Raw genomic sequence first — 13,175 nt, 5'->3', positions numbered from 1 at the left:
TCTAAGAAAAGTTTGGCTTAATAACTTTACTATAGAAAATATATATGTAATATCTTATTTAGTTTTAATAAAAATTAATAGTTTTTGCAAGGGGATAATCAGGCTGCCAGGCGTACTTGAAGGCAGACCGAATTTTAGAAAACCGCCCAACAAGTCAGCATAGAGAACTACGTGCTCTCCGATGCTTGGCTAGCCTTATTTCATATATTTCTTTGCCCCTCACACATTTCCGGCGACGACCTTTCTTCACCTTCTTGATGTCACATCACGACCAAAACCACCAAGTCGCAACCTAAACTGATGAGTTTGTTCTGACATCAACATGCATCTTCTAAGGTGGGAGTTTATGGACGAAGATGACACATTCAAAATCCACCTTGAACAGCACACTACTGTCACCGACTATGCCATTCTTTCACATAGATGGGGTAAGCCTGAAGACGAGGTATCCTTTGATGATATGATTGCTGGCACACACGAGAGCAAAAAGGGGCACGAAAACTTGTCGGCTGTTGTAGACAAGCCCGAAATTGACGGGATACGACACGTCTGGGTTGACACCTGTTGCATCAACAAAGCAAGTAGCGCCGAGCTGTCTGACCCTATTACGTCCATGTTCGCGTACTACAATCAGTCTAGAGTGTGTTACGCCTTCTTAAACGATGTCATCATTGCCTCCGGCGTCTTTCTCGCAAAGCGTCTGGTCCATTCGAGGGTGGACTCTTCAAGAGCTTATAGCACTGCAACAGGTCAGGTTCTTCGATTCCCGATGGTCACTAATAGGTTGCAAGACTGATGACTCACTTTTACCGATCACGTAAGCATTACGAACATCGATCCGATATTGTTAAGGGTCCCAACTACGACAAAGGTCATCAGTATCTCCAAGAAAATGTCTTGGGCCGCCCAGAGGGAAACGACGCGAAAGAAGGACATGGCGTACTGTTTTATGGAAATATTTAGAGTTTTCGTGTCGCCGTTATATGGTGAGGGTGCGCATGCTTTTATTCGCTTCAAGACGATATCATGAAGACTTCAAATGACCACACAATCTTTGCTTGGACATCTCCACCGCCAAAAGTTTTAAGCCACGGCCTAGAGAGCGTTTCTACGATTTTTGCTCTGTCTCCAAGGCAATTCAGAGACTCTGCAAGCTTCCAGCCAATTCCGCACAACAACAACGATGGTACTTCTCTTAGCGAGTACAAACTAAACCAACTCTGGCTTGTCGATCCTCTTACCTTTATCGATGATTAATGAATCTAATGGGCTCTATCTTGCTTTCCTTGCATGCACAGAGGGAAAGCAGCCAGTTCCCTCGGCGATTTTTCTAAAGACCAGCAAGGGGACACCTACTGGTTAATTTTAGAGAACAAATTGCAATCTAGGTCCCATTAAACGTTGTGAAAAGCGTTGGCTTAAATCTTCTGGTTGTGATACTATGAATAGGCATTATGTTTATATACTACCCTGGTTTACCTAAGTCTCTAAAAATAATATTAAGCCACCATGGCATAGGACTAATATTTTAAATAGTTTAAAAATGCCTAAAGGAACTTGGTTTACGAAAAAAAAACAGATTCTCCTCTTAAAGGCATGGTATTTAAGAGCGGCCTTAAGCATATCCTAGATCCTGCCCTTAGCCAACTTGCTTTCTTATCCTAAGCGCTTTAGTTAATTTATTTAAATTAAATTAAGAAGCTAGTTAATTAAATAAATTGTAAATAATTTATATTATAGTTTATATTATTATTATATAATAAAGTCTACTTTAAGTATATAAATAATTTATAAAATCTTATTAATAAATTACTTATATATAATAATAATATCTAAGGTCTTAATAAGAATATTAAAAGTTATATAATTTATAAGTTACTAAGAATAAGTAAGACTTAAATAATTATTAAATTTAAGTAATATAATTAAAAAGCTATTTATTTTATATTATTTTTTAAGTTTACTTTAAAATATATTATTATAATAGTTTTATAATAGGAAAGCTAGGTAGGTTTAATTATATTATATTAATTAAATCTTAGGGAAGAGAAGACTTCTTTTTATAAGGTAATTTTAGAAAAAGGGGATAATTTATAGTTAAATTATTATTATTACCTAACTAATAACTAACTGGTCTAGTTACTAATACCTAATAGGACAGGAAGTAGGGCTAGTATAATAGATATATTTAAGTATCTTTAAAATTTAATATAATTTAATTATTATTACCCCTAAGTAGGTAAAGCCATATTAGGTTAATATTATTATAATTAGCTGGCTTAATTATAGCCTAAACCTAGCTAAAGAGCCTTACTTACTCTTTAGCTAGCCCTAATCTTCTTCCTGCAACCTACTTTAAAGGTCTTTTACTAACCCCACGCTTAAATTATCCACTGCACTTCTATAATACCTAATAGGCTTATATTAATAATATACTTAGGTTTAGGCTATAATTAAAGTAGCTAATTATAATAATATTAACTTAATAAAGTTTTACCTCTTATATAATAATAAATAATTAAATTATATTAAACTTTAAAAATACTAAAATATATCTTTTAAGACTAACTTATAAACTTAAAAAAATAAAAAATAAAAATAATATTTTTTATAATAAAGAATTTATATTTAATTATCTTATAAATATTTAAATATCTTTAAATTTAATAATTTAAGAAATAAACTAATTAATCTAAGTTATTATAAGTAGCTTTATTAGTTTTATAAATTTTATTATAATATTAAAATATATAATTCTTATTTATTATTATAATATAATTTTATTACTTATAAGTAATAATAAGCTTAAATATATTAAGATATAAATTAAATTAATTAAACTTAATAAGCTTATTTAATAAAAGTAAATTATAAAGCCTTACTTAAGTTAAATAATTATTATTTAATATTATTATTAGCTAGCTTATATAGAAAATATTATTATATTCTAAGAAGATAAAGATAAGTAAGCCTCTAATACTATAATTAATTACTATCTAAAAGGATAGCACAGGCCAGGAAGAGGCAAAACACAACGCGTTTTAGGTTGCTGCTAAACGTTAATAAGCGAAAACACGTCCTGTTTTTAGCACCTAAATAGGGGAAGAAATCTAAAAGATTTAATTAGTCTAGAAGCTATATTTTACTTGCAATTAGTGATTTACAACTTTATTTTAAAAAAATTTAAATTAATTTATATAAAATTTGCCTGCTGCAAGGGGTGCCCAACGCTGAATAGAATGATGCAGAAGTGACGGTGTTTAGGTGTGCGGGGTAGGGGGGTGCACAGGGCGATGGGTAGTTGTATTAAAATTCCAGAGGTGATTACAGGGTAATGTTATTGGGTTAGGCAAGGATCACAATGATGGTGAATTTATTCACGATGACGGTGAACGCCACGACTAGCGTTAGGCAGCAGGGTATATAATACCTATGATATTAGGAGATTGAATATAGGTATGCAAGACCGACGAAGGTCGGTCTCTTAGATGGAGAATGGCAACTTTAATTAATTATTTCTTCTGACCACACCTGTTGTTGCACTCCTCGATCCCCTCTCCTCCGAGAAAGGTCGCTTCTATAAGATAACAACGTATTTGCAGTACCTGCAGATAGTTTGTGGAGAAGAATCGTGGCTTGCTATTGGGCAAGACTATATAATATAACAACCTTGACCATTCCCCAAAACTGGAACTGACTGCATGATGCCTAATGGGTTCAATTGTTTCAACTTCAAAGCAGATAGCTGTTTGCAAGTCTCCGACTGGGGGAAGAGATTGGAATAGTCTCAATGACAACAGAGCGTTGGAGCACATTGAGTTTTCTGTTGGTTAACTTACTCTAGTGCCACTTACGAAACCCATATTTGAAGTTGGAAAATTTACTGTATTTAGTGGAACGAACTTTATTTATTATTCCTGCTTAGCCGACAGCTTTTGCATCCGTTCAGGAGCGGAGGCAGTACGCAGCTAGTGGCTATTTTCATTTATCAAATTTATCAGACCAGACCTAGCCACTTCTAGACGCCTACCAGACCTAAATAGAAACCTGCGAATAACTGGGACCGAGAAGAGTATGTGCCTAAATGAGCGACTAATTTCCGCGTACTGTCGATAAGTCGATGACTTGGCTTAGGATGTTATGGAGGGACACCAGTTGGGGGATTGAGATGACGTATATATTAACAGTTTTCGCATACGCATAGGCACTGAATAAGTATAAAATGGGTGTCCTCCGCTGCGTCTCATCTCTGCTCTTATTCTTCTGCCATATATTACTATCATCAACCTCTATCCAGACTTCCAAGTTCATGTTCCCTACCTCTAGCTGAATTCTTATGCACTGGTAATACTCAGTATGAAGTTCTCTGCTATTACTTTTACCATGTTCCTTGCGGTCCTTTCTCAGGTAAGCTTATCACAGAGCATTCTCATTACTGTCAGGCCACTAAGATGTTATCCTACGGGCGCAACAAAGCGAGGTCTCCTCTATCAAAGACGCAGCGTCCTCTGCCCGTGACAGTGCCAGCGGCATTGTCTCCTCCGCTAAAGGCGCAGCGTCCTCTGCCGCAGGTAAAGCTTCCAGTGTCGTCGAGAGCGTCCGTGGTTCCATCTCCAGTGCTGTTGAGAGCAAGACCGGAAACGCTGCCTCGACCGCTACCAGCACCGAGGCTTCTACATCTGAGCATATCAATACTGCCGCGGCCGCCAGCATTAGCAGTAATATTGCCAGAATCAGCTCTGATATCCAAACTGCAAAAGGCGCCGTTTCCTCCTCTCTCCATTCAGCTCTGGAGTCGGCTAGCAGCGCTCTTGCGAGTGCCAAAGCAAGCGCGACTGCTTCCGCTACCACGTCCACAAGCACGTCTAAAGCCGCCGGTGCCATGACCACTGCTGCCGTTGCCATAGGAGCCCTCATGGGCGGCGCTGCCGTTCTCGTTAATATGTAAACAGGCATGACGTTGACGATATACTACGGTGGTATGCTCCAATCAGGAAGACAACTAACGTCGGGATGACTGACGATTAGGCAAATAGTCATGTGCACAGGACTATGTGGGGCTCAAGACTCAGGATTAGTAGGTGCCAAAAAGGATATGCGGTATTGGATTGGTCTCAAATTCCGGCATCTGCTTTCATTGAAATATTAATTGGTTAGGGAAGGTATTTTAATAGTATTTATAAAAGGGCTCTTGGTTATTAAAGCCTCTTATAGTAGCATAATGTACATGACAAGAAAATGCACTAGACAAGCGAGCGGTGTCGGCCAAAGGGTGTAGGTTCATTAAGTGTAACCAATGAAACCGGATAGTTTAAGTTCCAAGCTGCCCGGTTACATGACTGTGTCAGCATGTGGGATAATCCCTTAAGCTAAGCATTTAAGACCAGTTAGAAAGAGGGTTCCAGGCTACTCAAGGTGTAGAGGAGCAAGCAGCTCAATTCAATCATCCGCTTCAGACCACATCTGTTGTTGCACCCCATGATCCACTTCTCCTCTGAGAAGTTGTTAGCAACAGTCCCCCACCACTGGCCTACCACCCTCTTTACTACGTAGTAGTAATATAGCTAGATCCGGGTGGAAGGCTGCTAGAGAAGCCTCTAAAAGTCAGAAGGCCTTGAAAAGGGCTTAAAATAGCCTCTTTTTCCTTCTATACCTCTCTTTTTCTCCATATTTCTCTTGAAACAAATTGGGTTGTTATGTTGTAGTTATTTCTAAGTTACATATATCCGAGAGGAGCACAGCTCCTTACATTGTATCCATATCCTAGCCACCAGCAGATCGGGTCACCTTAGTCACACGGTTTCAACAGATCGGTATGTTACTCTTGCGGGTATGCAACGTCGGCCAAGGCAATCCCAGACATTTTGCAGATGATTGTACTACTACTACTGCTCTCTTACCGCGTCGAGTCTTGATGAGCCCAATCACCAGCTAAATTTAAGTTCAGGTTCGCAACTTTCTTGTACCAGCGAATAACAAAGCCTAGGTAATGTTGACGATGAGGCTTACGCGTCAGTGGACAATTCATAAGGAGATTAATGATCAGGCCGTGCGAACCTAGGGCTATTGGCATTTTTTCTTGAGTAGACTTTGCACTACCGACCTTAGTCCACGAGATGACGAGTTCTCGGGCCGTGAGTCCCCCATATTTCGGTGTCGAAATCAATTCGTTCATCGTCTAATACGAGGACAGTGATGGTGATAGTGGGCTTTAGGAGATGGGCAGTAGACAGATCAACGGGTCAATTGGCTTCGGGATGAGTTGAAGTAAAAGTATGGATATAAAGAAATCCCGGACAAGTTCAAATAATGCATCCAAGGTTTTAGATAAACCCACTAACATATGATAAACAAGCGGCCCACTATACTGTACAGCTAAAACCAGCCTACCCTATATGGCCCAAACTCTATTATAAAACTTTTGAATGAGAACTCTTAATATTTAGTTTCAGTATATTAAACTATTTATAATGTACTTTTCAAAATGTGCTGAATATACTATTAAGCTAGATGTAAAAATATTAATTCCATCACTATTAGACTTCAAAATACATTAAAATTCCCATTGCTTCCGGATCTGGTCTCTCAACCAATGTGATATCTTAGACCCATTTGCTGTAAATCTTTACAGCGCCACCTGCCTCCCATGGCCTTGCTCATGACCACGTATTGATCTACGCGCCTGACCACGAAATCTGATACGATGTCGCGTGCATCCCCTTTGTAACTCCCCTGCTCCCCAAGACTAACTCGTCTTGGTATCGTCGAACACTGTTTTTCGTCAAACTATTTCGCGAGGTGACGTATCAATGTCTCACTCAGCGCAACGTTAAAATGGTCGACCGCCGGGATGTCGGGCAAGTGCTTGGTCAGAATAACCATCACGACTTTACGTCTTTACACATTGTAACCTTTGACATCATCGACTGAGCAATGATACGGCACAATATTGCGATAGCTTTCCTTGTCACTCTTGGCTATGGAGCTGAGGTCAACAATACCAACCTAGAGCCATTGCAGTTTAAGAAGAATGGCACTTTTCAGATTGCTATCTTTTCAGACATGCATTTTGGACAATGTTAGTCATGCAACCATCCCTCGTCACGAATTGTGCGATTAACTCTTTATTACAGATGAATCAACCATGGGCCCAGAACAAGATCGCAACTCTGTCGAAGTAATTCGCAAGGTGCTCGACTATGATACACCAGATCTTGTAGTTCTCAACGGCGATCTCATTAATGGTGACTCCACCTACGCCCATAACAGCACACATTATATTGACCAGATTGTCGAACCTATGGTTAATCGCAGTCTCACTTGGGCGTCTACCTACGGCAACCATGACCACAACTATAACATTGCCGGCGACGATATTCTAGACCGCGAGCAGATGTGGCCTGGCTCGCGCACTCAAAAAATGGTCAACGAAACAATGTCCGGCACAACCAACTACTATCTCGCTGTCTACCCGGCGAACTGTATCGACACCACCGATTGCAGCCCTCGACTTCTCCTGTGGTTCTTCGACAGCCGCGGCGGTAACTATTATCAAGGTAATTCGCAGCAGAACTGGGTTGACCAGAGTGTCGTAGACTGGTTCAATAAGACCAGTACGGAATTAACCAATAAGCATAACAAGACCATCCCATCGCTCACTTTTGTCCACGTACCTATTAACGCGAGTATCGCATTCCGGGAACAGGTTGGAGTTCGCAAAAACTACCAGCCAGGTATCAACGACGATCCTCCGGTCCCGCAACAAGGTTACGGCTGGTGTGCGAATGGAACTCCTACCTATGATTGCTCGTACGGCGGCCAGGATGTACCTTTCATGGAGGCTTTAGTCACGATACCAAGAATCATCGGTTTGTTCTACGGCCACGACCATGGTAACACTTGGTGCTACCGCTGGAATAGGAAATTGGATGGAATGGCGATTGAAGGCAACGGCATCCACCTCTGCTATGGACAGCATTCGGGTTACGGAGGTTATGGTGACTGGATTCGCGGTGCACGAGAGATTATTGTGACAGAAGATAAGCTGGACAATAATGAGGTCGATACCCATATTCGCCTCGAATCTGGCGACGTCGTGGGAGCTGTGACGCTGAACTCATCCTTCAACGAAGACTACTACACTGCAACACCGAATACGATGACCTACATGTCGAAGGGAGAGAGAAGTGGGTTCTTGTGTATTTTATTAGGCTCTGAACTTATTATGGCAGCGGCGATTGCCTGGCTGAGACTCTGAGGATGTTGTTTAAGTAATTTATAATAATTTATATCTCTAAGAGTATAAATATATAATTTAATTTTATCCTTATCTTAGTAAAGTTATCTCTTTAAGCGGCATAAGGCTCCGGCAGGTTACTTGCCCTATATTACTTACTAATAATACTAATACCTATAAGGTATATAAAGTTCTTATTAAATAGCTTCTTTATTTAATATAGCTAAAATTATTAAAATCCTTATATAAATTAACCTTAATATATCTTAATTAAAATACTAAGCTCTTAAGAAATACCTAATTATATAAATAATTACAGCTTTAATACCCTGCCTTTAAGGGCAGCTAATAACCCTACTATTATGCCTAATTTTCTACCTAAAGAGGGCTATAATAATAATTTTTAACCTTTTAACTTAGAATGTTATAATTTTAAGATTAACCTTTTATATAAGGAATTACTTAAATTATTTTAGCTTTTTATATTTATTTCCCTTATATAATTATAAATTAAATATATTAATAGCTAGGTTACTTACTTACTTAAAAATATAATTATTAATAACTAAAATACCTCTCTTTTTAAATAGTCTTATATTCTTAAGTAAGAAGGTATTTCTATTATAATAGCTTATATATAACTTAGGGTTTTTATTTACCTAGGAATTTATAAGGAAATATTAATTAAAGATTATTAGAAGTTCTTTAGCCTAGGAGATTAATGCCTTTTTTACTTTATTATTAAATTTATATTATTATAAAAGTTTAAGCTAATTATAAAGTATTTTTATATTTTTTAATTATATTAAGCTTAATATAAGAGATAAATATAACCTTTTAAAGACCTTTAAAGTAGTTAAAAAGTAATTTAATTATATATAAAGTATATTTATTAAGCTTTATTTTCTAGGGATTAACCTTACTATTAATAAGTATATAATTCCTTTTATAAGCAGATTAAAAGAAATAATAATTATTAAAAATAAAGCTATGCCTATAGGTTTTAAAGTCTAAGTTATTACCTAATAGGGCTTCTTTTTATAATAGCTTTAGTATATAAATATAACAGTTAGGTTTCTAAACAGATAAACTAATTTATACTAGGTTTATATTTACAGATAATATGGGGCGTAATATTAAGTAATACAAAGTATTATATCTCTTAATAATTAAGTAATATATATTAGGCTTATTAATATAAAGAATTATTATTAATAGCTAATAAGCTAAGTTCTATCTACTACTAAATAAATATATATATATATTAAGAGGTATATAAGTTAAATAAGATTAGTTTAACTTTATTTATCTTCCTTTATCTTATAAGTTAAATAGTATATATTTAACTTATTATAAGATAGATAAATATTTATTAGAGAAAAATAATAGGGCACCTATCTTATATATATTAAAATATATTAGGTTATAATAATAAAGGTATTATTATATAAGGCTATTATAATTAAGTTATTTATATTAATATTATATAATAAAAAAAAAAGTTATAAATTAAGATTTCTCTTAATAATATATAAAGTATTATTTTTTCTTTTTTTAAAATTTATAAGTTAGCCTTAAAAGGTATATTTAAGTATCTCTAAAATCTAATATAATTTAAATATTAATTACCTCTTAGGAGGTAAAGCTTTATTAAGTTAATATTATTATAATTAACTGCCTTAATTATAGCCTAAACCTAGTTATATATAAATTAGCTAAAAGGCCTTACTTTTTAGTTAGCCTTAATCTTCTTCTTATAACTTACTTTAAAGGTTTTATATAAACTACTATAACCTTATACTATGCTTTAATTATTTAATATACTTTTATAATAAGTTATTTAATTTAACTTCTAATTATAATTATTAATAGTATTATAATTATAAAATTATAATACTTTAAAGAAGCCTATAACTACTTAAATATAATAAGGCTTATTTAATAAAATACTATAATATAATTTATAAGAATAAATAAGTTATTAAGAAAGATAATTATAATAAGCTTTATAATAAAATAATAAAAAAAAGAAAAAACTAAAAAAAAGAAAATAATAATAATTATATTAAATTAATACTTTTTAATTATAAAATCCTCTTACTTATATAGCCTTACTATAAGCTAATTAATAAAGGCTTTCTTACTCTTAAGATAGAAGAATTAAATAAGCTTAAAGGGAAGTTACTTAAAGGGATAAATCTAAGCCAAAAGGAGAAGGAATTTATTAAGGCTCTTTATAGCAGCTTATATAATAAGTGGCTTAAGGCTATTAGAGAGTAGGCTAAGAAGGTATTAGAGTTAATTAAATAACTATAAGAGGGGGATAATATATTATAATATCTTAGATAAAAGAGAGGTAATTATAGGGTTTAAGATGAAAATATATTAGGTTTTATATAAATTTAATTACCTAAAGTTAAAGACTATTAATATTAGTAATATAAATAAGGTAAAATAAGTTATAGGATATAATATATAATAAATTTAATAAATTAGCTAAACATTAATATATTATTAATATAAATAAGTAATATAAAGTATTATAATTTCCTTATTAAAAAGGCTATTAATATAAATATATTATATTTTTATAAATAAGCTCTTTTTATTATTATAGCTTTTTTACCTTTTTTAATAGCTTAGTTATAATACTATAAATATAATATACCCTAATTATAATATTACTATTAAAATAAAGTATATAAAAAAAATTAAAAAAGCTTTTAATAATATAACTTTATAATATAATAAGATATAATATATATAATAAATATATATTTTAAATAAGTATATATCTTAAAAGTCCTAGCCTTAAGATATTAAACCTCTTTAAAATAATTATAATTTATTTAATTAATTAAAACTACTTATTATACTTATTACCCTAGTTTAAACTACTGCCTTCTTACTAACTTTACTTTATTTATTCTTATATATAAGTTTAATTAGTTATATGCCCTACTATGTATATTTAATTAATAGAGGCTAGTTATAACTTTAGGTTAATTTAACTTTTGCTAACTAACTTATATAAAAGTTAACCTAATTCCTTTAATACACTTTCTGCAGAACCCTGCCTTTACCCCATGTTTATTTAACTCTATATATAGACTCCCTGTCTATAAGCCCCTATACTCTTATAATTTAAGACTATAATCAGGCTAGTCTTTACTAATTTAAAAGCAGCTCCCCCTTAATAGTAATAACCCTTTTAGATATATTAAAAAGCCACTCTTTATATATAACTAAGTTTAAACCTATAAAGGCAGTAAAGAAGGCTGCCTAGTTTAACTAAAGGTAATAACCTTCCCTTAGGCCCCTTTTTAAATCCTTAAGATCTAATAGCTTAGAATTAACCTAGTTTAAATTAATTAAACTAATATAATGCCTCTAATTTATATAACTAATTAGCTAAATTAGGCTATAATTAAAGATAGCTATCCTAATAAGATTAGATTTATACCTTAATAAGAAGTTCTTCTTAATAGTAGCTACTATTATATAGATTTCTTTAAGTTCTTCTTTACTAGCTGTATCTAGGGCAGGCCTAATAGTTAAATTAAGGTTATAGCTAGTTATATAATAGGTATAATTATATAGCTATAGGCTATTTTATATAATAGGTATTAAGGCGGTATAGCTATTATGCTGTTAGTAAGAAGGGTTAAAAGCCAGGTTAGGAAACTTACTTAAGTATAATAGATAGACTAGGCGCGGTATTATCTTAGTCCTTTAGGTAGGATAAAGGAAGAAGGGTAACCTAGCTGCTAAGAGCTGGTATTAATACTGCCTGGTTAAGGCAGTAATTATACTATTAAGGCAGATAAACCTTATATAATTTTAAATTCTATGATAATGGCCTGCTATAGGGGTCTTACTGTTTAAGTTTTTATAGAAAAGTTAAAAAGCTTAATGGCCTTATATAAGGCTAATAGCAAGGGGAAAAAAAAAAAAGAAATTATACTTATTACTAAATATTATAATATTTATCTTATAAGCTTTTATATTATACCTAATCTTATTATATATATTATAATATTAAATACCTAATTTAATTAACCTCTTTTACTTATTACTTTATAATAATTTAATTATTACTTATATATTAATATTTATCTAATTAATTACTTATAATACCTTTTTTATAAATATAATTCCTTATTTTTATAATTTAATCTTTTTAGCCTTTTAATATTAATATTATTAATAAGTAAGTGCTTTAGATAAGTAAGTACTTTAAAAATCCTTTAACTTTATATTTAACTATTTAATTAATTAGTTCTTAACTACCTAGTATATTATAATCCTTAAATAAAGCTAGAATCCTTTTTACCCTTTAGGCCCTTTAAAATAACCTAAAATTAAGTTATTAATATATTATAAAGATATATAAAGTTAGCTACTTTATTTTATATTACTATTATAATAGTATTTAATTATAATATAATTCTATCTTAAACTTATAAAAACTATTTAATTTAGAGGAATAAATAATAATTTAATTCCTCTTTAACTTAGATTTCTAAGGATTTCTTATATAACTATATTTTATAAAAGAAATAGCTAATTCTCTGCTTATTAATTATAATATATTACCTATTAGTAAGTATTAGGCTTATAACTTTATAAAGTAATAATTAAAGCTAAAAATATATTTATTTTAAAGATATAACTATTAAAGAGTTAAATATAAAAATCTAATTATTATTTATAGCTGGTTTTAGCTTATATAGAATATAATTATAAAGTATAATATCTAATTAGATAATATTTAAAACTTTAATAAGACTGGCTTTATAATAGGCCTTATTATGGCCAGAATAGCTATTATAGGTTTAGAAAGGTAAAGATGTCACGGGTCAGGCTCGGGAATACAGGTGAACGGGGAACGCTTCGGGCGGGATAGATTCTATTGCTACGGATAGGCACTGCAGGCAGG

The 13,175-nt window shown here is 32.8% G+C and overlaps 3 protein-coding genes across 3 annotated transcripts; all 3 read left to right on the top strand.

Moving 5' to 3' along the window:
* Nucleotides 1–322: 322 nt before the first annotated feature.
* On the top strand, nt 323–963 carry FOIG_16698 (uncharacterized protein; the record flags this gene model as incomplete). The annotated part of the gene is made up of 2 exons (XM_031218172.1): nt 323–754; nt 823–963. 2 exons carry the CDS (start codon nt 323–325, stop codon nt 961–963), a joined length of 573 nt encoding a protein of 190 aa, XP_031052116.1.
* A 3,420-nt stretch (nt 964–4,383) lies between these two features.
* Nucleotides 4,384–4,948, top strand: FOIG_16697 (uncharacterized protein; the record flags this gene model as incomplete). Its single annotated transcript, XM_031218171.1, has 2 exons — nt 4,384–4,407; nt 4,481–4,948. The coding sequence occupies 2 exons, from the start codon at nt 4,384–4,386 to the stop codon at nt 4,946–4,948; spliced, it is 492 nt and encodes a 163-aa protein (XP_031052115.1).
* A 1,985-nt stretch (nt 4,949–6,933) lies between these two features.
* On the top strand, nt 6,934–8,257 carry FOIG_16696 (uncharacterized protein; the record flags this gene model as incomplete). The annotated part of the gene is made up of 2 exons (XM_031218170.1): nt 6,934–7,078; nt 7,134–8,257. The coding sequence occupies 2 exons, from the start codon at nt 6,934–6,936 to the stop codon at nt 8,255–8,257; spliced, it is 1,269 nt and encodes a 422-aa protein (XP_031052114.1).
* Between the last annotated feature and the right edge of the window lie 4,918 nt (nt 8,258–13,175).

This window comes from Fusarium odoratissimum, assembly GCF_000260195.1.
Source record: "Fusarium odoratissimum NRRL 54006 unplaced genomic scaffold supercont1.123, whole genome shotgun sequence".
NCBI classification, from domain to species: domain Eukaryota; kingdom Fungi; phylum Ascomycota; class Sordariomycetes; order Hypocreales; family Nectriaceae; genus Fusarium; species Fusarium odoratissimum.
The sequence above is the reverse complement of the archived record's forward strand: the minus strand, read 5'-3'. Positions and strand labels throughout refer to the sequence as shown.